The sequence below is a fragment of the Ranitomeya imitator genome, chromosome 2 (genome assembly GCF_032444005.1).
Source record: "Ranitomeya imitator isolate aRanImi1 chromosome 2, aRanImi1.pri, whole genome shotgun sequence".
Taxonomy (NCBI): Eukaryota; Metazoa; Chordata; class Amphibia; order Anura; family Dendrobatidae; genus Ranitomeya; species Ranitomeya imitator.
Window position 1 is genome coordinate 51,439,978 of NC_091283.1, and position 24,907 is coordinate 51,464,884.

Genomic DNA, 24,907 nt, shown 5'->3' on the forward strand with positions numbered 1-24,907 from the left:
CAGTCGCTGACAGGACTCATGCTGGCTGACAGGACTGTGGCTGGCTGTCCTCTGGCAGGCCTCTTGCTGGCTGTCTTGCAGTCCTCTGGCTGGCAGGCCTCTTGCTGGCTGGCAGTCCTCTGGCTGGCAGGCCTCTTGCTGGCTGGCAGTCCTCTGGCTGGCAGTCCTTCTGCTGGCTTCTTGGTGGCTTCTATGCTTCTTGTTGGCACATTGAGGAATGAAGCCACATGGCATGTTTACATAGATTTGGGGCTGTCTGGCCACTTAGTTACTAAATACAAATTTGGAGCATGCTCAGTGTAAAAAAAAATGGAATCCGTCGCTGGATTCCATCATATTATGGACAGCAACGGATCCTGCACCCATAGGCTTCCATTGTAGCCAACGACGGATGCCGCTGGATCTGTTGCTGGCCGATTTTTCAACACAGACAGAAAATGTTTCTTTGTATGTCTTCACCAGACGGCGGATAAACAAATTCTGACGGATGCAGCGCACGACGGACGAAACGTCATAATCCATCGCTAATACAAGTCTATGAGAAAAAGATGGATCCAGCGAGCAAATTCGCTGGATCCCTTTTTTTTTTAAAATGATGGATTTTGTCGGAAACAAAAAGACTGAAGTGTGAAAGAGGCCTAACACATTTTTTGCATTTGAAATATTAGTCGTCTATGGTGATTTGAGGTTAATGCCTAGTATAACATTTGCTATCATTACAATTGTGGCAAATTGACCTGTGTTGCTTAGCCCTTCATTAAAGAAGTGCTCCCATCAAAGTAGTTATCATCTTAATATATTGCAGTCACTAGGGTTGAGCGACCTTTACTTTTGTAGGATCGGGTCGGGTTTCGTGACGTGACGTGACGTCACCGAAGGTCCTGGAAGGGCTGATTCTTAGGAAGGAAGGCTGCCGGAAAGAAGCAGGGCGCGTCCAAGGGTGAGTATATTCCTATTAGGTATATACTCACCCTCGGACGCGCCCTGCTTCTTTCCGGCAGCCTTCCTTCCTAAGGAAGTCGGCGACTTTTGAAAAATTTCGACCCGTTTCGCTCAACCCTAGCAGTCACCATTAGGGTTGAGCGAAACGGATCGTTCATTTTCAAAAGTCGCCGACTTTTGGCAAAGTCGGGTTTCATGAAACCCGACCCGATCCCTGTGTGGGGTCGGCCATGCGGTACGCGACTTTCGCGCCAAAGTCGCGTTTCGTATGACGCGCCTGGCGCCATTTTTTTCAGCCAATGAAGGGGCGTGGGCAGAGTGATGACATAGGTCTTAGGGGCGTGGACGCCTATCGCCATGTTGTCGCTTGTGTGATGGAGAGAGAGAGAGAGAGAGAGAGAGAGAGAGTAAGAGAGAGAGAGAAAAAAAAAAACTCGACTCGACTTTTGCGATAGTCGGGTTTCGCGAAACCCGGCTCGACCCTAAAAAAGTCAAGGTCGCTCAACCCTAGTCACCATATTATATAGCACTGTGTACTTACAATTAGTGATGAGCAAGCATGCTGGCCACTATTCGATACTCGCGCGAGCATCTCACTACTTGCGATGCTCGGAGCTCGCCGAGTATTTTCGGGGTTGCTTGGCGGGAGCTCGGGTCCCTGCCCTGCATGTTTGGCGCTCTTAAGAGAGCCAATGAACATGCAGGGATCGTCTGCCACACACTGTAATGCCGCAGCCATGTTGCTTGTGGCATTACAGTGATTGACTGACCGCACAGCGTCATCAGGTCTATATCAGATCTGGCACCGCCATGCTCGTCACAGGCTACTTCGGAATCAGGGAGAGGTGCTGCTGAGCTAGGGAGAGATTTGCTTGTTTTTAATTAGTGTAGGTATATCACAGTATATTATAGAATCAAATCATGGCTAGGGAAATTGCTTTTAAAACTTAGCCTTTACTAAATACCCTTAAAAGGTCAATATAAAAGGCCTATTTACAAATGCCCATTAAAATATGTAGCCTCCCATGTAGCATCCCAATGCGTTTCTTTCCCTGTTTAGGGGGTTCATCAGGGGAGAAAAGAAGCTATGTGGGTGCTTGCAGTGGCAAGTCAAACCCAGCTAACTGACTAGTAGTGTCACTGCCTCTGTCTGGCAATATACTGAGACAGTATAATGAGACAGTATCATGAACCCCCTAAACAGGGGAAGAAATGCATTGGGAGGCTATGTAGGAAGATGGACCGGGCTAGGGCAGCTTCTTGTGTGCCCGGGCTCGAACCATTGGGGCTGTCACCAGTGTTGCCAGGGGAAGGGCATTCTGACTGACGCAGACCTGGGCACCTGATTGTAGGGGGCGGGTTGGACATAAAAGGAGAGGAGCGTGCCAAAACAGGGCTTCTGGCAGGAAGACAGTGCGCTCGCAAGGATAAGGTCGACTCCGTCTCTGCTGCTCTTGACCAACGAGCTCACTTTCTTGGCGGCCTGTCTGCCCCTGCGCACACAACCTGCGCAGAGATAGAATTGAGCACCACGCAGACTCCTGTAACCATGAGTCCTGACCGGTAAGCACCCCGACAGTAACGGAAGACCACACTGCCCAGTTCATGCTTATTCTGAGGGTTCTTCAGTGGCCTCCTCCTCAAGATCTTGTGTGACGTTTGCTGTGCCACCTCTCGGACAACACCGTGTTCCGGGACCGGAAGACGACGTCTGGAAACACCAGGATTCACCGCTTCAGCCCAGAGACATTGCCTCAAATTTAAATTAAGGATCGCTTCAGAGAAGTCTCACGCCATCTCCGTCATTATCATGGGAACTTTCAACCTCGTCCTTCCGGGAGCCAAAGACTGATAAGTTGAATCCTTGTTTTACTGTCCATTGTTAACAGTTATCCTTCTTTACATTCATATAATCTGCTTGCTGCAAACTCCCAGTGTGGAGCATTAACTTAAACAGTTCTCTCTGCATAAAGCACCTGTTAATTCTTGTTCTGCCTCCTGCTCGTCACTACATCCGCTGTTTCTGCTAGTATCCTACAGCTACATGGGAGGCTACATATTTTATGGACATTTGTAAATAGGCGCACACTTGGGTACTGCTCTTGTCAGGGCGGGAGTTAAACAGGGGCATGACAAGGAGTATTAGAGAGATTAACTTATTATTGTGATTCCTTCCCCTTCTCCCCCCCGGCGCTGGATCCTCCATTATAATGGACAAACCATGGAGGGATTGAATAAGTATATATGCTGGTGAGATCGAACCATTTTTTACCTGAGCACTGTTAAAAAAGAGAACCTATTTTTTGAGGGGGTTTTTTGCATGTTTGTTCTAGGTATATATTGACCTTTTAAGAGTATTTAGTAAAGGTTAAGTTTTAAAAACAATTTCCCTAGGTATGCTTTGATTCTGTTTTCCTTGATAGGTTAGGTATTTGTTGGATTAGATATACTGATCCTATGTGCTGGCTTTTGTCACAGTATATTCTACACATATCCAATTCAACTAACAGTCCTTATGAGGACTAAGGCTAGGTTCCCATTGCGTTAATGGGAACGCGCTAACGGACAGCGTTGCACGGCGAAATTAACGCCGTGCAACGCGTCCGTTAGCGCGCCCATTCACGGCAATGGGAATGCGCATCACTAGCGCGTGCCATGTTCGGCACGCGCTAGCGACGCGCCGGTGTTTCCTGGCGCGCCGTGGACGCTGCTTGCAGCGTCCGAGGCGCGCCCGTGGTCCGTTCCTCGCTCTCGCAGATCGGGGATCTGCGCGAGCGGGGACGTTACCGCGACCCCGGGACGCGGCCCCGTTAAAAACATTGCGTTAGCGCAATCCGCTAGCGCTAGCGCTAAACGGATTGCACTAACGCAATGTGACCCTAGCCTAATCCAGCTGCGTAGATATTAGTGTTAGGCAGGCAGGGTATGTGGCACACTGCAGTACAAATAGCAGGAGGGTCCATTCCAGTTCTGTCTGCTGTTGCTTTTACACATATTTCTAGACACAGCCCCAGGTATCAGGGGCAAGGAAATTTTTTGGGGGGTTCTGAATCCTGATTATTTGCTTAAAAAGCAATTCAGAGAACACCGTTTTTCTGCTCCATTGCTTGTTGGCGCTGCAGCATACAGCCAGGTGCTCCTGATACAGCCAGATCCTTTCATATTACAGCGCTAAAAATCTATCTATTTAAAACTGTGGTTTGTCCATCACATGGATCACATATAAGTGCTGTCAAAATTCTGCCATTTCTGTCCTCCATTTAAATTTTGTTGCAGTGTGTTAGTGAAGATATTGACACCAGTTTGCTGGTAAAAATAGTTACCTACAGGCTAGCTATTTAAAACTGTGGTTTACCAGTCACGCGGATCACATATATGTTCGCTCCAAATTCAGCCATTTGTAAGACGGAGAACTGGACATGATGGTACATACACAGGCCGAAACAGTGAGCAAGCTGAAATTGTGTCACAACAAACACCCACATCTTCTCGCCCGACCTTCCTGTTCCAATTTCTAGGGGACCACAGCACACCACTATTGAACCCAGAACAGTGTAAAAAGGTTGTTGGTTGGATAGCAGATAATGTTTCCAGTCACTTTGCCATCACCACCACCCTGTCTTCCACACGGTCAAGTCTCAGTAGCCATGAGTCTGGACCATATATTCCTCACCCAGAACCTCCTTTTTCCCACCATGCCAAGTGCCCAGAGGCAACTGATCCCACACTTGGACACTCTGATGAGCTGTTCACTTTTCCATTTATAGATTCGGACCTCTTGCCAGGTCCACTTGAAGCAGGGCAAGAGGAGATCGCATGTAGCGATGCCCAAATATTTGAGCAGCCACGGTCATATGGAGGCAATGGTGGGAAAGGGTCACAAGAGGTGAACGATGATGAAACACAATTGCCAGAAAGTCAGGAGGAGTGCCAGGGTGCGGAAGTGGAAGATGAGGTGGTGGTTGATATAGAAACTGACCAAACCTGGCAGGAGGACATGCAGAATGAGGACAGCAGCACACAGGGGGAGGGAGGTGTAGCACCTCATCAGGTAGGAAAAAGCAGTGTAGTGGCCTCAGACAGAAGGCGGGCAACCGTTCCCCATAACACCAATACGACAGAAGTTGCCAGTCCAATTGTTAGGTCTTCCTGAGTCTGGTTGTTTTTTAAAGATTCTGATGATAACCTCAAAAAGGCCATTTGCACTACCTGCCAGCCAGCATCAGCAGAGGGAGCAAAACGACCAGCCTGACCACCACCAGCATAATCAGGCATATGGCAGCAAAGCACCCGACTTTGTGGGACGAACCCCAAGGTCCAGGAACAGTGTCTGTGGAGTGTCCGCCAGGGCCGTGGGGTATTCCAGCTGGGTCTGACGGTTCTTAAGGAGGTGGTCATGGCAGCGGTGACCCGGTTTATGGCCCTGGGCATCCAATAAAAGTCAATTAAAGGAAGAGGAAGGGAAGATTATAGGGGATTAGTTTGTGATGTCACCCGTGGTGTTCTGCAATAAGAGAAAGGCCGACACTGTGATTCAGGTCCACTAGGGCGGTTGGTGATGCAGCAGAGATGTTACAGCTCTCCACGGGTAGCGCTAGGCCCCAGGGCAGTTAAAGTGTTAAAGTCAATGATGGTGAATGTTATAGTACAGGGCAGGTGATGCAGTAATAACTCAGAGGACAGAGCAGGGTGCAGTTTCTACACTTTACTCACAGTTCTTATATGCAATCCCCAACCAGGTGCTGTGTCCTCTGGGTCTGTGGTTCAGTCAGCTCTGAGGTAAATTGGGGTACACTTTGTCAGAACCCCCTTCTTATTTTCCTTCTCTGTATGTCGCACTGCGCTGGCTCCCGCCTCTCCTGCCCTGCGCCTCACACAGTGTCCCAAGCCAGCAGCCTCGGATCCTGTGGGGCGACGTCCTCCTGGTTCCTTTGATCCTATGTAGCTCCCTTTTTGGCAAATGTGTGTGGATGTGGCTGTGGCACATACAAATACCACAGCCTCTGGTTTGCTAGCTGAGCCTTGTAGTTCCTCCACTAGTCTGGGACCGGTCCACTACTGTGACCTAGTTCCTCCACCTGACTACAGTCGGTGTGGATTTGGGTGCCACGGGTGGATTCTTCACTTCCCGTGCCCCTAGGAGCCGTTCTTTCTCTTCTCTTAGGAGCTTCTTTCTCCACGTCTGCTCGCATCCACTTCTCACAGACTCTCTAACTCCTCCATCCTGTTTCCATGACAACTCTTCCTCTTCTCTACTTTCTCCACCTACACCTTCTACCTAGTCCCTCCCTGGCCTGGAGAGGTCTAGTGTTGGATGCTAGTGTGTGGGTACTGGGTAGTGTCCCCTCCTTACCAGAGAGTGGAGTACCACACCTCTGGCTGAGGTGCATTAACTCTCTGGCAACTGGAGCCTCAGGGGCACCACATCTGCGAGTGATACCACTGCTTCTTCCACTATTGAGCAAGCCAATACCCTGTCCATGGTGCATGTGATAATGCCTCCTGCCCTGCACCTGTCATTGCACACACTCATTTAGCACCATCATCAAGCACGTCCTTGTCCCAGTTCAGCGTTTAGATGTCCATACCCCAGTCCTTGAAAGTCAAGCACAAATACGCAGCCAGCACCCCACAGGCCACACTAGTATATTCCCATATTTCTCGACTGCTTGCGCTCAAAATGTTGCCTTTTAGGCTCATAGAGACGGAAGCTTTTCGCAACTTTGACGGCGACCGTCCCTTGGTATTCGGTCCCCAGCCGCCACTATTTCTCCCAGTGTGTCGTCCCCGTGTTACAGAAGCACGTGTCCCACAACATTAGCCGTGCCCTCAACAGTGCAGTTACTGGGAAAGTCCACCTAATCACCTACATGTGGACAAGTGCTTGCTGGCAGGGATGGTACATCTTGCTGACGGCACACTTGGTTAACATAGAGGAAGCCAAGACCCACTCAGACCTTGGGATGGAACACATCCTCCTGACGCCGGGCCCTAGGTCAATCAGGGTTGCTCCCACAGTCTACAGCTCCTGCACCTCCTCCATCTCCTCTTCAGCCTCCATCTCCAAAATAAATGACCACATCAGTCACAAGCTGGAAGCACTGCAGCACTGCCTCAGCCAAGTAGCAACAGGCTGTGCTGAAGCTAATATGCTTAGGTGACAAACTGCACAATGCTGAAAAGTTGTGGCAGATCTGTGACTGACACTGCTGAACTTACAGCCAGGCATTGTCGTGTGTGACAATGGCCAGAACCTGGTGGCGGCTCTGAAGCGAGGTGAGCTCAAACACATACCATGCCTGGCCTATATCCTTAACCTTGTGGTTCAGTGGTTTCTTAAATCCTACCCGAAGCTGCCGGATCTGCACACATGAGACGCTTTACACAAAAATTTGGCCACAATTATGTGAGCCAATCCACCATCCTCAGGGTAATCTCATGAATAGGATGGGTCCATGAAGATGGTGGATGGGCTCACATTACTTGGCCAAATGTTGTGCGAAGCATCTCATGTGTTATTTTCCTACATTTCTAAAGCCGTATTTCACATTGACATGTTTTTACGTGATTGAGATTATGTTACGCTGCCTTTCCCATGCCCTCACATTCTCAAACTTTTGGGTGATAGTCATTACTGCTTGGTCTTCTAGACCCACACTACAAGGAGAATTTTCTATCTCTTATTCCCGAGGCGGACAGGTCTACTAAAATGGGGCAGTACCAGAAGGCCATTGTACGGAATTATTAAAAAAATTCCCATCTAAAAACGCTGGCGGCGAGACCACAGTTCGGTGAACAACCAAGAAGTACACAACTCCAATCCGGCAGAGGAATGGGAACCTTGTCAAAGTTCTGGGAGAGTTTTCTCAGTCCCTCCCATCGCACAGGCCCTGAGGCGCGGGGTACTCTCACAAGGAGTGCAAAGTTAGGGAAGATGCTAAGAGAGTACCTTGCTGACTGTACAAATGTCTTCAGTGATTCCTCTATGCCTTATAATTATTGGGTATCCAAGCTGGACACGTGGAATGAACTGTGTCTCTGCCTTGGAGGTACTGGCCTGCCCTGCCACTAGCGTTTTGTCGGGTTTTTAGTGCTGCTGATGGAATTATAACTGACAAGTGCATCCACCTGTCAACTGAAAATACTGACAGGCTGACTCTTATAAAAATGAACAAGGGCTGGATTGGGCCAGACATCTCAACACCACCGAATGATAGCAGTGTAACATAAACTCAAATCCAGTGTCTTTTTTTTGGGAGGTCTATTCTCATGCACCTCTTCACACCTACACATTGGTATACGCTTCCTGATTTTGGCTATTTGCTGTTGTACTCCTCCTCATCATCATGCACCACCATATCACCAGGGTGACCGTGGTCTGTAATGCAACACCCACATACATTTTTTAAGGGTGTTTATGGTGTCCATAAAAAATTTGGTATACAATATGTTTAGGTATACCCCCCAGGGGTAAATGTTTGTCAGCCCATACACTTAGTGCATGGGCATTACAAGTATAGGAGACCAGCTCCTTTCTAATGGGAACATTTTTTTGAGACCCTCCTCCACGTCTCTTCTAAGAGGCATTGAAGTGCCTCCAAATTTTTGGCAGCCCTTGCATTCACTGCATAGGCAAACACTATGGGAGACCCGCTCCTTTCTAATTTGATCTTTTTTTATGAGGCCCTTCGCCACGTCTCTTCCAAGGGGCATTGGAGTGCCTCCAAATTTTTGGCAGCCCTTGCATTCACTGCATAGGTAAATACTATGTGAGACCCACTTCTTTCTAATGGGAACATTTTTTGAGGCCCTCCTCCACTTCATTTCTAAGGGGCATTGTAGTGCCTCCCAATTTTTGGCAGCCCTTGCATTCGCTGCATAGGCAAACAGTATGGGAGACCCAGTTCCTAATAATGGGAGCATTGCTTTCAGGAGGCTCTCCTGTATGTCTCTTCAAAGGGGTATTGGGGTGCGTCCAAATTTTGGGCAGCCTTACCACTCACTGCATACGCACTAACAGTATAGGAGACCCACTGAATGGGAATAACAAAGCTTAGCCGACTGATGGCTCTCTAAGAATAGTGAGGGCCGACTGCTGGCCTTTTAAGAATAGTAAAGGCCGCCTGATGGCCCTATAAAAATAGGCTTTGTGACTTTCAGTGTCCCTCCTTCATAAATTAAACAGAATGTGTCTGATGATGTCATACACCACAAGGCCATATAAGGTTGTAAAATGTTAAAATGACATTTCCCATTGATTGCATTTGTCTGGGTTGAAAGCAATGCTAAAGTTCAAAAACGCTACATGTGAACATAGCCCAAGGTGTGGAGGAGCATTTTTGTTTTTGGCTATTTATTTTGCCTTATGTACAAGTCATTACCCTCGAAAGGATGTTCCTTAACATATTTCCCAGGAAAAATCCATTTTGGTTTCCTTTTTGTATTTTTTATTGCGAGTCTGTAAAAGTGGCATAAGACTCTGACAACATTGTTCACAGTAGTGACCTGGGAGTTAGAAATGCTTCCAGGGGTCTTCCCCATGCTGTTCCCATGTTAATTGAGCACTGTTCCCATCTATTTCTGCAATTTCTAGTCCCTCCGTAGACTTACATTGGACTCGTTGCTCAGGTCGAGCACCCGAGCATTCCAATTTGCTTCAACCGAGCAACGAGCACCCCAGCAGTTTGGTGCTCACCCATCACTACTTACAGTTGCTCATTTTGCCTTTCTACCCAGGTGATTATTCTCTTTTCTCTGCTCTATGTAGAAACAGGAATTCTTTTGTCTCTGCATGACTCATTACCCTCTTCAATTCCTGACCCCTCTGCTCCCTCCTCCACTCTGCCATAGATTTTTGCTGTTTGTGGGAAGTTAAAGGGTCACTTAGTTTTGAAAACTTCTTCATATGTAGTAACCCCATAAAAGTTCAGTAGTCCCTATCGATTTGTCAAAGCACCCAGTGGAGACGATCATGGTGCTGTTCGGACTCAATAGACCACCCCGGACCTACCTACAGGGTTTTTAGCTTCAAATGAGTTGCATGCTCTGTGTACTGTGTATTCTTTACAAATGTTTGGGAAATAGGGATGGAGTTTCATAGTTGCATTGCTACATATGTTGAAAAAAGACCTGGGTTCATCAGGTTCAACCTTCTGCCACCAATTGTACATTTTGTCACTAATTTAACTATAACCAGATGTGTTATGTGTATCAAGGAAATTATCCAGCTATTTTTTAAAAGCTGTTATAGTGTTTGCCATTACTACCTCTTGTGGTGAGGCATTCCACAGTCTGACTGCTCTTACTGTAGAGAACCCTTTCCTATTTAGCTGCCGGAATCGCTTTACTTCCACCCGAAATGAGTGCCCCCTGGTCCTTAGTATGGTCTTTGGAAGGAATAAGTCATGTGCCAGTGTTTTGTACTGCCCACACATATATTTATACATGTAAATGAGATCTCCTCTGAGGCGCCTTTTTTCTAAGCTAAACAAGCCCATCTTTTCCAACCTTTGATAATATGAGAGGCCTTCCATCCTTTGTAATAATTTAGTTGCCCATCTTTGAACTGATTCTAACTTCTGAATATCCTTTTTAAAATGTGGATCCCAAAACTGGATCTCATATTCTAGATGTGGATTCACTAGTGATTTATAAAGGGGTAACAATTAGTGATGAGCGAGTATACTGGTTGCTCGGGTTTTCCAGAGCACGCTCGGGTGGTCTCCGAGTATTTATGACTGCTCGGAGATTTAGTTTTCCTTGCCACAGCTGGATGATTTGCGGCAACTAGACAGTGTGATTACATGTGGGGATTCCCTAGCAACAAGGCAACCCCCACATGCACTCAGGCTGGCTAACAGCCATAAATCATCCAGCTGAGGCAAGGAAAACTAAATCTCTGAGCAGTCATAAATACTCGGAGACCACCCGGGCGTGCTCTGGAAAACCCGAGCAACGAGTATACTCGCTCATCACTAGTAACAATACGTTGGGATTGCGGAACTTTATCGCACTTTTTATACACCCTAAAATCTTGTTTCCCATTGCATCTACTCAGCTTACTTGAAACTGGAATACTCGAGTCCTTCTCCTGTTCTGTAGTCCCGAGTATGCTCCCAGTTAATGTAGAGTATATGCATCAATAGGATTACTCCGGTCATTACTTTACATTTATCTACATTAGGTCTCATTTGCCAAATGTTTGCCAATTCAGTCATCTTTTTCAGATCGTTTTGCAATATTGTAATGTCAAGGTAACATTGTAATATCCTACATAGCTTGATGTCATCACCAAAGATGACACTTTACTCTCAATCCCATCCACAAGGTCATTAATAGGTTAAAAATAATTGGTCCTAGCACAGATCCCTGCGGTCCTCACTGCTGACTATATCCCATTTCGAGAACGTACCATTTATGACAACTTTGTTTCCTGTCATTTAGCCAATTCCTTACCCAACTGCATATAGTTTCCCCCAGTAGTTGCCCGGATCCACCTTCTTACCTTTCTTAAATATTGGTACCATGTGAGTCATCTTCCAATCCTGTGACACCACCCCTGTTACATGAAAGTCTAAAGGTACCGTCACATTAAGCGATGCTGCAGCGATATAGGCAACGATGCTGATCGCTGTAGCGTCGCTGTTTCGTCGCTGTGTGGTCGCTGGAGAACTGTCACACAGACAGCTCTCCTGCGACCAACAATGCCAATGTCCCCTGGTAACCAGGGTAAACATTGGGTTACTAAGCGCAGGGCCGCGCTTAGTAACCCAATGTTTACCCTGGTTACCATTGTAAATATAAAAAAAAAAAAACAGTACATACTTACATTCCGGTGTCTGTCCCCCGGCCTCAGCTTCCCGCGCTGACTGTGAGCGCCGGCCGGCTGTAAAGCAGAGCGGTGACGTCACCGCTGTGCTTTACGGCCGGCGCTCACAGTCAGTGCGGGAAGCTGACGGCGAGGGGACGGACACCGGAATGTAAGTATGTACTGTTTGTTTTTTTTATATTTACAATGCTAAACATCGGGTTACTAAGCGCGGCCCTGCGCTTAGTAACCCGATGTTTACCCTGGTTACCAGTGAAGACATCGCTGAATCGGCATCACACACGCCGATTCAGCGATGTCTGCGGGTGATCAGCGACGAAATAAAGTCCTGGCCTTTCTAGCTCCGACCAACGATGTCACAGCAGGATCCTGATCGCTGCTGCGTGTCAAACACAACAATATCGCGATCCAGGACGCTGCAACGTCACGGATCGCTAGCGATATCGTTGTTAAGTTGTTCAGTGTGAAGGTACCTTAAGAATATGAGATACAGCAGTCTGTCAATTATTGAGCTAAATTCCCTCAGTATCTGTGGATGAATGCCATCTGGGCCGGGGGTTTTGTTAATGTTTAAATTGCCCTGATGTAGGTGTATTTATTTTTGTGTTAAACTAGTTATATCAGGCAGTGAACTTTGATTTTTACATTGCTGAATGATTCCTGTAACAGACAGTTCATTGGTGAACAAGGATGAAAAGTGCCTCTTTAACATCTCAGCCTTTTCTTTGTCTTCAATAATTCTTTTCTTAGTCGTCATTTAACTGGTCAACATTTTATTAACAGAGGATATAGGTTTTCGGCAGGATTATACTAGTATTTCCTTAAAAATGCAACATTTATGTTCTGTATGCCCAATTACCATGACATGGTCTCAGTCTACACGATTAAGTTCTTCCCTTAATTTGTAACCTAAAGTAATTGGCCTAGCTATCAATGGCACTTCCAAATATCACTGAACCTATAAACAGACAGAAGCATCTGGCAAATTATTTTCCCTAATTTGCTCACTTATACTGATATCAACAAAAATGATAATTAACACATACTGCACTTTGAGTAAATAGGATGTAACTCACTTACAGATAGAGCCTTATAAGCACTAACTCTACCCTCTCCTAGGTCTATTTAAATAGAAATATTGTTGAAGGATATCTGCTCTGTTATTGATTTCAGTCCTAACCAAACATATGTCTATGATCTGGGGGTTAACATTCCCATTGTGAAAGGAGTGTGCACTTCCACAGTCTAATGCTGCCATCATTCATTGGACAATGTCAGATAATGGAGGGACCTGCCCCCTACTGGAAACACCCAATTTAGCAATTCATTCAAACATACCTAAAGGTACCGTCACACATAGCGACGCTGCAGCGATACCAACAACGATCCGGATCGCTGCAGCGTCGCTGTTTGGTCGCTGGAGAGCTGTCACACAGACCGCTCTCCAGCGACCAACGATGCCGAGGTCCCCGGTAACCAGGGTAAACATTGGGTTACTAAGCGCAGGGCCGCGCTTAGTAACCCGATGTTTACCCTGGTTACCATCCTAAAAGTAAAAAAACAAACGCTACATACTTACCTACCGCTGTCTGTCCTCGGCGCTGTGCTTCTCTGGTCTGGCTGTGAGCGCCGGGCAGCCGGAAAGCACAGCGGTGACGTCACCGCTCTGCTTTCCGGCCGCTGTGCTCACAGCCAGACCAGAGAAGCACAGCGCCGAGGACAGACAGCGGTAGGTAAGTATGTAGCGGTTGGTTTTTTTTACCTTAACGATGGTAACCAGGGTAAACATCGGGTTACTAAGCGCGGCCCTGCACTTAGTTACCCGATGTTTACCCTGGTTACCAGCGAAGACATCGCTGAATCGGTGTCACACACGCCGATTCAGCGATGTCTACGGGGAGTCCAGCGACGAAACAAAGTTCTGGACTTTCTTCCCCGACCAGCGACAGCACAGCCGGGGCCTGATCGCTGCTGCGTGTCACACTGGACGATATCGCTAGCGAGGACGCTGCAACGTCACGGATCGCTAGCGATATCGTCTGGTGTGACGGTACCTTAAGAGAAATAACAGAGGAACGGTATACCACCGAGATCTAAGAAAAGATGCTTCATATTTTTTATGCTAAAGATAATTCAAGTAGTTCCTGGAAAAAGTCCTTCTTAAGGCTGTGTGCACACGTTCCGGATTTTTTACGTTTTTTTTTCGAGGTTTTTTTTCGCTATAAAAACGTGATAAAACCGTGAAAAAACGCATACATTAAGCATCCCATTATTAGAATGCAATCCGCAATTTTTGTGCACATGCTGCTTGCTTTTCTGGAGCGGAAACGCCTTCCCGGAAAAAAACGCAGCATGTTCATTAATTTTTGCGGAATCGTGGGGATTCCGCACACATAGGAATGCATTGATCCACTTACTTCCCGCATGTGGCTCTGCCCATCATGCTGGAATTAAGCGAATCATGTGGGATGGTACCCAGGGTGGAGGAGAGGAGACACTCCTCCACGGAGTGGACACCATATCCCTGTTAAAAAAAAAAAGAATTAAAATAAAAAATAGTGATATGCTGTACTTACCTTCCGATGGCCCCCGGTGTCCTCCCGCCTCTCAGCGGTGCACGTGGCGGCTTCCGTTCCCAGGGATGCTTTGCGCAAAGGACCTGGGATGATGTCGCGGTCACGTGACCGTGACGTCACAAAGGTCCTTTGCGCAAAGCATCCATGGGAACGGAAGCCACCGCGTGCACCGCTGAGGAGATCAGGGGCCATCGGAAGGTGAGAATAACCATTTTTTATTTTGTTTAACTATTTTTAGCATTATATCTTTTTACTATTAATGCTGCGTAGGCAGGATCAATACAAAAAAAAAGTTGGTCACACTTGTCAAGCACTATGTTTGGCAAGTGTGACCAACCTGTCAATCAGTTTTCCAAGTGATGTTATAGATCGCTTGGAAAACGCTAGCATTCTGCAAGCTAATTATGCTTGTAAAACGCTAGTATATAGCGGGAAAACGCATGCCAATTCCGCATGCATATTTCCCACAGCAGGGAATTCCGAAATTGCTGCGGAAATTTCGGCAGCAATTCCGGACGTGTGCACATAGCTTAAAGATCAGATCACAAATATTATAGCAAATACACTCCAAAATTTTCTAAGCTTACCTTGAAAACCTGTCGGCTGGAAGGGTAATTTTAACATGATAAATGGATAAAATTCCAAACTGCTTGTAAAATAAAAAACAATTTACCTTTATTTTTATGTTTTATTGCTTGTTGTCTAAGCTACCGGCCATCTCTGCAGTCTGTCAGCAGTGGACTATCTCCTAGGCAAGTAAAATAGCTCATACAAGCTCTTTGCCACAGAGAATGTAATCACTGGTCTAAAGGTACCTTCACACTGAACGATATCGCTAGCGATCCGTGACGTTGCAGCGTCCTGGATAGCGATATCGTTCAGTTTGACAGGCAGCAGCGATCTGGATCCTGCTGTGACATCGTTGGTCGGAGCAGAAAGTCCAGAACTTTATATCGTCGCTGGACCTCCTGCAGACATCGCTGAATCGGCGTGTGTGACACCGATTCAGCGATGTCTTCACTGGTAACCAGGGTAAACATCGGGTTACTAAGCGCAGGGCCGCGCTTAGTAACCCGATGTTTACCCTGGTTACCAGCGTAAAAGTAAAAAAAACAAACACTACATACTTACCTTCCGCTGTCTGTCCTCGGCGCTGTGCTTCTCTGCACTGGCTGTGAGCGCCGGCCAGCCGGAAAGCACAGCGGTGACATCACCGCTCTGCTTTCCGGCCTCTGTACTCACAGTCAGTGCAGGAAAGCACAGCGCCGGGGACAGACAGCAGAAGGTAAGTATGTAGTGTTTGTTTTTTTTACTTTTACGCTGGTAACCAGGGTAAACATCGGGTTACTAAGCGCGGCCCTGCGCTTAGTAACCCGATGTTTACCCTGGTTACCGACATCGTTGGTCGCTGGAGAGCGGTCTGTGTGACAGCTCTCCAGCGACCAAACAGCGACGCTGCAGCGATCGACATCGTTGTCGGTATCGCTGCAGTGTCGCTGAGTGTGAAGGGGCCTTTAGACTAAATCGATAATAGGATTTCTCATGTGCTCCTCTGATGCTGCAAAGGTAAAACTGTGTTTGCTTACAGCATTGGAAAGTGCACAGTTTGGGCTAGTCGCACGAACTGTCAATCATCAGGAGTGCACCTTGCCCCCTAGGAAAGCAAAAGGCAGAGGAACAGCATGCTCCTGAAGATGAGTCAATCCCTTTAATGGGAATCCATCACCAGGAGTTTATTATATAACTAGGTGGAGGCCCGATGCTATCGCATTGGGAGGGCGGTAATGTCACGATGTGGGCAGGCTTTACAGCGTTGAGAATGTCTCCCCCCATGTGCTCACCCACCTATCCCCTCTCTCTTTCCCCATGTGCTGACTTCTCCCGTCTGTGCTCTCTTCTTTGACCTGTCTACCCCATGTGCTATCCCCCTTGTTCTCCTTCCTGTTCTGTGTTCTCCCCTCATGTGCTGTCCCGTTTGAGCTGTCTCTCCTCTGTGCGCTGTCTCTCTCACCCCTGTGCGCTTTCTCCCTCCCCTATCTGCTGTCTTCTCCTCTCATGTCATCTCTTCATTGACCTGTCTACCCCATGTGCTCTCCCCCTTGTCTGCTGTCTCTCTCCTTCCTGTGCGGTGTTCTCCCCTCATGTGCTGTCCCGTTTGAGCTGTCTCTCCTCTGTGTGCTGTCTCTTACCCATGTGCGCTTTCTCTCTTCCCTATCTGCTGTCTTCTCCTCTCATGTCATCTCTTCATTGACCTGTCTACCCCATGTGCTCCCCCTTGTCTGCTGTCTCTCTCCTTCCTGTGCGGTGTTCTCCCCTCTTGTGCTGTCCCATTTGAGCTGTCTCTCCTCTGTGCGCTGTCTCTTACCCATGTGCACTTTCTCTCTCCCCTATCTGCTGTCTTCTCCTCTCATGTCATCTCTTCATTGACCTGTATACCCCATGTGCTCCCCCCTTGTCTGCTGTCTCTCTCCTTCCTGTGCGGTGTTCTCCCCTCTTGTGCTGTCCCATTTGAGCTGTCTCTCCTCTGTGCGCTGTCTCTCTCACCCCTGTGCACTTTCTCTCTCCCCTATCTGCTGTCTTCTCCTCTCATGTCATCTCTTCATTGACCTGTATACCCCATGTGCTCCCCCCTTGTCTGCTCTCTCTCTCCACCACTGTGCTGTCTTCTTCCCTCCTGTAGACACGTTGTGCATCTGTCGCCGTGAAAAGCTGAATGATTCACTGCGCCTGCGTGGAATTCACGCAGGCACAGTAAATCAGACCACCGCCATCTTTGTGCAACCAAATAGCGGAGATCACATTAAAACTGCGCATGCCCTCCTTCTGTACAAAGATGGCGGCAGTCAGTGAATCATTCATCTGATCCCAGCGGCAGTGTGTTCGCGATGGTTTTCCGCTGGTGGTACCACACAAGAGGCTGCGTATGGTGTATAGGGTGTGTGGTGCCTATGGTGTATACAGTGTGCGGTGTGTACGGCATATACAGTGTGTTTGTGTGTGTGCGTGTGGTGCATACTGGGTATACAGTGTGTTTGTGTGTGTGGGTTGCGACGGTGTTCCCCTGGTGGTACTGCGCAAGAGGCTGGTACCACCAGCAGTTTCCATATTGAGACACCAATCACTTGGGTGTCCCAATATGGAGGTCGGTGAACTTTCGCCGCTTGGAATTCTGGGATCTGGACACATCTGGATGGAACAGGATGTGAAGACATTACAAGGTAAGTATATAAGGATTTGAGAACAGCATGGTGTGGGGACCGAGACCTTCATTTCAGAGATGCATCACTTACTGGGCTACATGCTGCCATTTTTTATAAAACCCAGTTTTTCTCTGTCACAAATCTAGCAGACCTAGAATTGCTGAGCTCTTTATAACCCCACCCACACCACTGATTAGCAGCTTTCTGTGCACACTGTTTATTGGCAGAAAGCTGCCAATCAGTTGTGAGGACGGGGTTACATAGCAGGAGAACTAGGAGGCATGAGATACCTAGTCTCCTAGTGATAATCTCCTGCTGATAAAACAGTGATTGTATTGAAATAGCAACGCACAGTCCAGTAAGTGACATATCACTGAATCAGCATCTCTGTCCCTACATCGTGCTGCTCTCAGATTACATAGCAAAACCTTGATGATAGATTCCATTTAAGGGGCTGCTTATAGCAGCCTTTAGTCTGTCGAATGACATAAAATGCATTCCATGACACAACCAATCAGCAGATGACAGCTCATGTGTTACGTGTATTCTTCATTTCTATCTTTTTTCTCAGGGTACAGAAGTTCTTGCCATGTTGACGACTGTATTGCGGGACCCTTCACAATTCGAAAAGCCAGATGAGTTCTATGTCAATCACTTTTTGGATGAAAACAATACATTTAAGAAAAATAATGCATTTATGCCATTGTCTGCAGGTTTGTATATTTTATACTTACAGTACTCCTCATACATGTGCCTATACATTATGCTATGTCTTCAAATCCCCCACAAATTCTGCATGCACAGAATCCCCTAATGCTTTTTTGAAATCAATTAGCAGCCAACCAAATACAAGTCACTGACTAGTATTCAGTCCACCCCCTCCTATCTCTACACTGAATATAGTTGAAATATTTTCATTATTTTCATCTAAAAAATATTTTTTTAAAGCTATGAATGGCTCCTTATCACGATTCAATTGAATCAAGGTGAATCAAATTCACTTTGAATTTCATGAATTTTTTTTGGCAAATTTAATTCACTAAAATTAAATAAAATGTCAGCCTTGATTGTTTTTAGGGAAAGGCAGGGGTAAAAACAAAACTCATAACACTTGCATTACCGATCCCCACCTAGTCATCCGCAGTCCATTTCCACTCTAAGGATCTGATGTTCTTTTCCATTCTCATTCTTCGGCGCTTCTGGCGCTGAATGGGTCTCATGTGATGATGATGTGGGGTGCCTCACGTCATGACATCATATGAGACCCAGACAGGAGCCCAAGAGGGAAGAAGACTGAAGATGGAAGAACAAACAGGAGCCAGAGCTAATTTGGCTAATCTTATTTCTGCTAATTAGCGCATCTCTATTGGGTGATGTCCAGACCTCAGAGAACTTTTGTGAACATAGGAGAACAGTAGGAACTTTCCATTTTTATCTCTCCTTTTGTGGCATCTTGACATAATTGAAGGAGGTTCCCAGGTTTAGGGTTGCTGCCAGAATGTATTTTGCAATTCTGAATTATATACAGGTGCTTCCCACAAAATTATAATATCATCAACAAGTTAATTTATTTCAGTTCTTCAATACAAAAACTGAAACTCATTATATAGAGTCATTACAAACAGGGTGATCTATTTCAAGTGTTTATTTCTGTTAATGTTGATAATTATGGCTTACAGCTAATGAAAACCCAAAAGTCATTATCTCAGTAAATTAGAATACTTTATAACACCAGCTTGAAAATTTTTTTTTAAAGTTCAAAATATTGGCCTATTGAAATGTATGTTCAGTAAATGCACTCAATAATTGGTCGGGGCTCCTTTTGCATCAATTACTGCATCAATGCGGCGTGGCCTGGAGGTGATCAGCCTGTGACACTGCTGAGGGGTTATGGAAGCCCAGGTTGCTTTGATAGCCTTCAGCTCATCTGCATTGTTGGGTCTGGTGTCTCTCATCTTCCTCTGGACAATACCCCTTAGATTCTCTATGACGTTAAGGTCAGACGAGTTTGCTTGTCAATCAAGCACAGTGATACTGTTGTTTGTAAACCAGGTATTGGTACTTTTGCCAGTGTGGATAGGTGCCATGTTCTGCTGGAGGATGAAATTTCCATCTCCAAAAAGCTTGTCCGTAGAGGGAAGCATGAAGTGCTCTAACATGTCCTGGTAGATGGCTGCACTGACTTTGGTCTTGATAAAACACAGCAGACCTACACCAGCAGATGACATGGCTCCCCAAACCATCACTGACTGTGGAAACTTCACACTAGACCTCAAGCAGCTTGGATTGTGGCCTCCACTCTTCCTCCAGACTCTGGGACTTTGATTTCCAAATGAAGTGCAAAATTTACTTTCATCTGAAAACAACACCTTGGACCACTGAGCAACAGTCCAGTTCTTTTTTATCCTTGGCCCAGGTAAGACGCTTCTGGCATTGTCTATTGGTCATGAGTGGCTTGGCACAGTGATGGAGATGGAAATTTCATTCTCCAGCAGGACTTGGCACCTGTCCACACTGCCAAAAGTGGCAATACCTTGTTTTGAAACAACAGTATCACTGTGCTTGATTGGCTACCAAACTCGCCTGACCTTAACCCCATAGAGAATTTATAGGGTATTGTCAAGAAGAAGATGAGAGACATCAGACTTAACACTGCAGACAAGCTGAAGGCTGCTATCAAAGCAACTTGGGCTTCCATAACCCCTCAGCAGTGCCATAGGCTGATCGCCTCCAGGCCACGCTGCATTGATGCAGTAATTGATGCAAAAGGAGCCCCGATCAAGTATTGAGAGCATTTACCGGACATACATTTCAGTAGGCCAAGATTTTAGATTTTAAAATCCTTTTTCAAGCTGGTGTTATAAAGTATTCTAATTTTCTGAGATAATGACTTTTGGGTTTTCATTGGCTGTAAGCCATAATTATCAACATTAGCAGAAATATACACTTGAAATAGATCACTCTTTTTGTAATGACTTTATATAATATATTAGCTTGACTTTCTGTTTTGAAGAACTGAAATAAATTAACTTTTCGATGATATTCTAATTTTGTGAGAAGCACCTGTATATACTATTTAGAAACCAAGTTGTACAAGGTGGACAATCCCATAAATTGTGACTCTGTAGCATAGCATCTGCATATAAAATATAAATCTACAAAGAAAATAACTTGATTTCCGTTTAAAAAAATATTGGCTGTTACATAGCATAGTCTACGTCTTCTGAACACCAAACTAAAGGTACCTTCACGCTAAACGATTTACCAACGATCACAACCAGCGATACGACCTGGCCATGATCGTTGGTAAGTCGTTGTGTGGTCACTGGGGAGCTGTCACACAGACAGCTCTCTCCAGTGACCAACGATCAGGGGAACGACTTCGGCATCGTTGAAACTGTCTTCAACGATGCCAAAGTCCACCTGCAGCACCCGGCAACCAGGGTAAACATCGGGTTACTAAGTGCAGTGCCGCGCTTAGTAACCCGATATTTACCCTGGTTACCACGGTAAAAGTAAAAAAAAAAAAAAAACACTACATACTCACATTCTGATGTCTGTCACGTTCCCTGCCGGCGTCAACAGGGTTAAAACTGCTTTCGGCAGGAGCGCTGCTAATGCACGCGCTGCTGCCGAGAGTTTCCCTGCACTGACTGTGTCAGCGCCGGCCGTAAAGCAGAGCACAGCGGTGAAGTCACCACTGTGCTCTGCTTTACGGCCGGCACTGACACAGTGGACGCCGGGGGACGTGACAGACATCGGAATGTGAGTATGTGGTGTTTTTTTTTTAAACTTTTACAATGGTAACCAGGGTAAATATCGGGTTACTAAGCGCGGCCCTGCGCTTAGTAACCCGATATTTACCCTGGTTACAAGTGAACACATCGCTGGATCGGCGTCACACACGCCGATCCAGCGATGACAGTGGGTGATCAGCGACCAAAAAATGGTCCTGATCATTCCCCAACGACCAACGATCTCCCAGCAGGGGCCTGATCGTTGGTCGCTGTCACACATAACGAGATCGTTAGCGGGATCATTGCTACGTCACCAAAAGCATGACGTTGCAACGATATCGTTAACGATATCGTTATGTGTGACGGTACCTTTAAAGGGATCCTGTCTTCTGATTAATGCTGTTCAAATCTTAGGTAGCCGGTGACCAGACTAGTCCGGCACTGCTCCAGCCGTCTCCTCCCAGCACTGCACCAGGTGACTGACAGGTCTCTCACTATCTATAAACAAAGGAGAGACCTGTCAAACACTTGAAACAGCCAAGGAAAGAGTTGGCTCTTCAACTGTTAATTTCTCTAAAACGCTGAATTGTTTATGACTTATGCTGGCAGTGGTTTTGCCAGCATGGATCAGATGACAGTTTTTTTCTTTAAAGGGGTCTGATAGCCCAGCCTTAATGAAGGTCATGCATACCAATTTAGTGGAGCCCCACCTATCAGCTGTTTGCAGCTCCCAAGTCAGATGGATGCGTGAACATGCAGCCACCATGGAAGCTGCAAACGGCAGATTGATGAAAGTGCTGGATGTCAGAGCACCGTTGATTTGATATTGACAACGTGTCCTAAAAATCAATATGTTAGTTCTCAAAAACCTCTTTAAGCCCATATATTACCAATGTTGCAAATTCTCCATAGTCTTGTATGTCAATATTTCAATGCATTCTTATCTGAGCGATTTATTCTGCTAATTTACTGTACCTTACATTCCCACCATTGCAGGAAAGAGAGCATGCGTCGCCGAAAGGTTGGTGATCCAGGAACTTTTTATTTTCTTTACTTTCATCCTGCAAAAATTCACTCTGAAGTCTACAGTGGACCCCAAGGACTTTGATATCACTCCAACAGAAAGTGGTTTTGAAAATATTCCTCCACACCATAAAATTCAATTCATTGCTCGTAGCCTGGAAAGCTAGGTCAAGTTGGGTCAATGTAATTGCATGAACAGACCAAACTGCCATTAGCAGTGCCTTCATAACCAGTGAACTTTTCCAATTTTTTTCAAGTTACCATATATACTCAAGTATAAACTGAGATTTTTCAGCCCATTTTTTTAGGCTGAAAGTGCCCCTCTCGCCTTGCACCCGAGTCACTGTCCCTGGGGGGGTCAGCGGGGGAGGGGGAGTGGTGGCTGTGACATACCTGCTCCTGGCGTGGTCCCTGCATCCCGAATGGTCTCCAGGCGCGGCAGCTCTTCCAGCTTTGAGCGGTCACATGGTACCACTCATTACAGTAATGAATATGGATGGCACTTCACTCCCATAGGGGTGGATCCGCATATTCATTACTGTAATGAGCGGTACCAGTGACCGCTCAAAGCCCAGAGAGTCCATCACAGAAGCTGCCAGGGACCGTGCCGGGAGCAGGTGATTTTAATGGGGAGGGGGAGCATGGAAATATTCACCTCTCCTCGTTCCACCGCCGGGCGCAGTCTTCCGCATCATCTGCCTGTGACGCTCAGGTCAGAGGGCGCGATGACGTGGTTAGTGCTCGCCCTCTGCCTGAGCATCAGTGCAGAGGACGGGGAAGACACAGCGGTGCCCGGTGTCTGAGCGACCAGAGGTGAAAATATATATATATTTTTTAATCGCAGCAACAGAATGGGACAGAATAGTCTATGGAGCATCTTATGGGGCCATAATCAGCATTTGTGCAACATTATATGGGGTAAATATCTCTATGGGGAATCTTATGGGGCCATAATCAGCATTTATGCAGCATTATATGGGGCAAATATCTCTATGGAGCACCTTATGGGGCCATAATCAGCATTTGTGCAGCATTATAAGGGGCAAATGTATGTATGGAGCATCTTATGGGGCCATAATCAACATTTGTGCAGCATTGTATGGGGCAAATGTCTCTATGGAACATCTTATAAGGCGATAATCAGCATTTGTGCAGCATTATATGGGGAAAATATCTGTGTGGAGCCTCTTATGGGGTCATAATCAACATTTGTGCAGCATTATATGGGGCATATTTTAATATGGAGCATCTTATGGGGCCATCATAAACTTTATGGAGCATTATATGGGGCTCCTGATTCAATATGGATATTCAAAAACGCTTAACCTACTGATGTCTCAATTTTACTTTTATTGATATCTATTTTTATTTTGACATTTACCGGTAGCTGCTGCATTTTCCACCCTAGGCTTATACTCGAGTCATTAAGTTTTCCCAGTTTTTTGTGGCAAAATTAGGGGTCTTGGCTTATACTTGGGTCAGCTTATATTCGAGTATATACGGTATTCCTTCCAACATAAATGTATTTTATTAGGATTTTATGTGTTTACCAAAACAAATCAGAAAATTAAGACATGCATTTGTATTCAGCCTCCTGTACCTCTACATGAAATCCTAAGTAATTGCCTCTAGAAATCACATAATTAATCAACTGAGTCCACATGTGTGTAATTCATTCTTGGTATAACTAAAGCTGTTATGTGAAGGCATCAGAGGTTTGTATAAGAATATTAGGGATGCCGGTCACTGACTATATACATGAGAATCTGACTCCAATCTTGGGTGCCCTCAAGGCAAAAGTGGATGCATGGCTCAAGCTACATTTGTCTGTGGTAGGTAGGGTGAATCTTATCAAAATGATTCTGATGCCGAAAATACTGTATATTCTCCACAATGCACCGGTCTGGATACCACGTGGGAAATTTAGACAGATCAACTCTCTGTTTAGGAATTTGATTTGGGGGAGGCAACATCCGCGTATTAAACTGGAGACACTTCAGCGACCCAAGAATGATGGGGGTCTGGCATTGCCTAACCCTGAATTGTACTTCCTTGCAGCCCAGAGTCAGCATCTAAGGGGCTGGGCGCATGAGGGGTCATCTGGGGCAGTACAGCGGTTGATGGAAGTGGTGACAAAATGAAGGCCAGTGGTGCAATGTTTGGAGGATGGATCCTTGGAGAGTTTGGGGAAGCTATACCCGACTTTGCTGTTGATACGCAAGCTGTGGAGTAGATTGAGGCACGTACATGGGATCACGGACTTGACTAGATACTCGCCGTTATGGCATAATAACAATATGAAAGAATTTGAGGCATTAGGGGTATTGATAGAATGGTTGGGCAAAGGGATTCAGTATGTGTATCAAATAATTGAACAAGGTGAACTGAAATCATTTTCCCAATTGCAGGCGGAATTTGGTCTTGGGACTGCAGGGGAGTATCAGTATTTGCGGATGAGGCATGCCTTTGGAGCTCAGAGTAGGAACGGAGGTATTAGGATTCAAAGGGATATAGTATTGGAGTATGTGTGTAATGACGGGACGACTGGAGGAGTCATATCCACTCTGTACAGGGATCTGTTGCACACTTTCCTATTGGGGT

General features: G+C 46.2%; 1 protein-coding gene across 1 annotated transcript in view; it reads left to right on the forward strand.

Annotated features, from left to right (window-relative positions):
- LOC138661794 (cytochrome P450 2G1-like) overlaps window positions 1–22,614 on the forward strand; it is a 158,381-nt gene extending 135,767 nt beyond the window's left edge. Inside the window, exons 8-9 of the mRNA XM_069746718.1 lie at window positions 18,118–18,259; window positions 22,280–22,614. Coding sequence (XP_069602819.1) covers window positions 18,118–18,259; window positions 22,280–22,473 — 336 coding nt within the window. The 3' untranslated portion in view covers window positions 22,474–22,614. The remainder of the gene's footprint in view (window positions 1–18,117; window positions 18,260–22,279) is intronic.
- The last annotated feature ends 2,293 nt before the right edge of the window (window positions 22,615–24,907 follow it).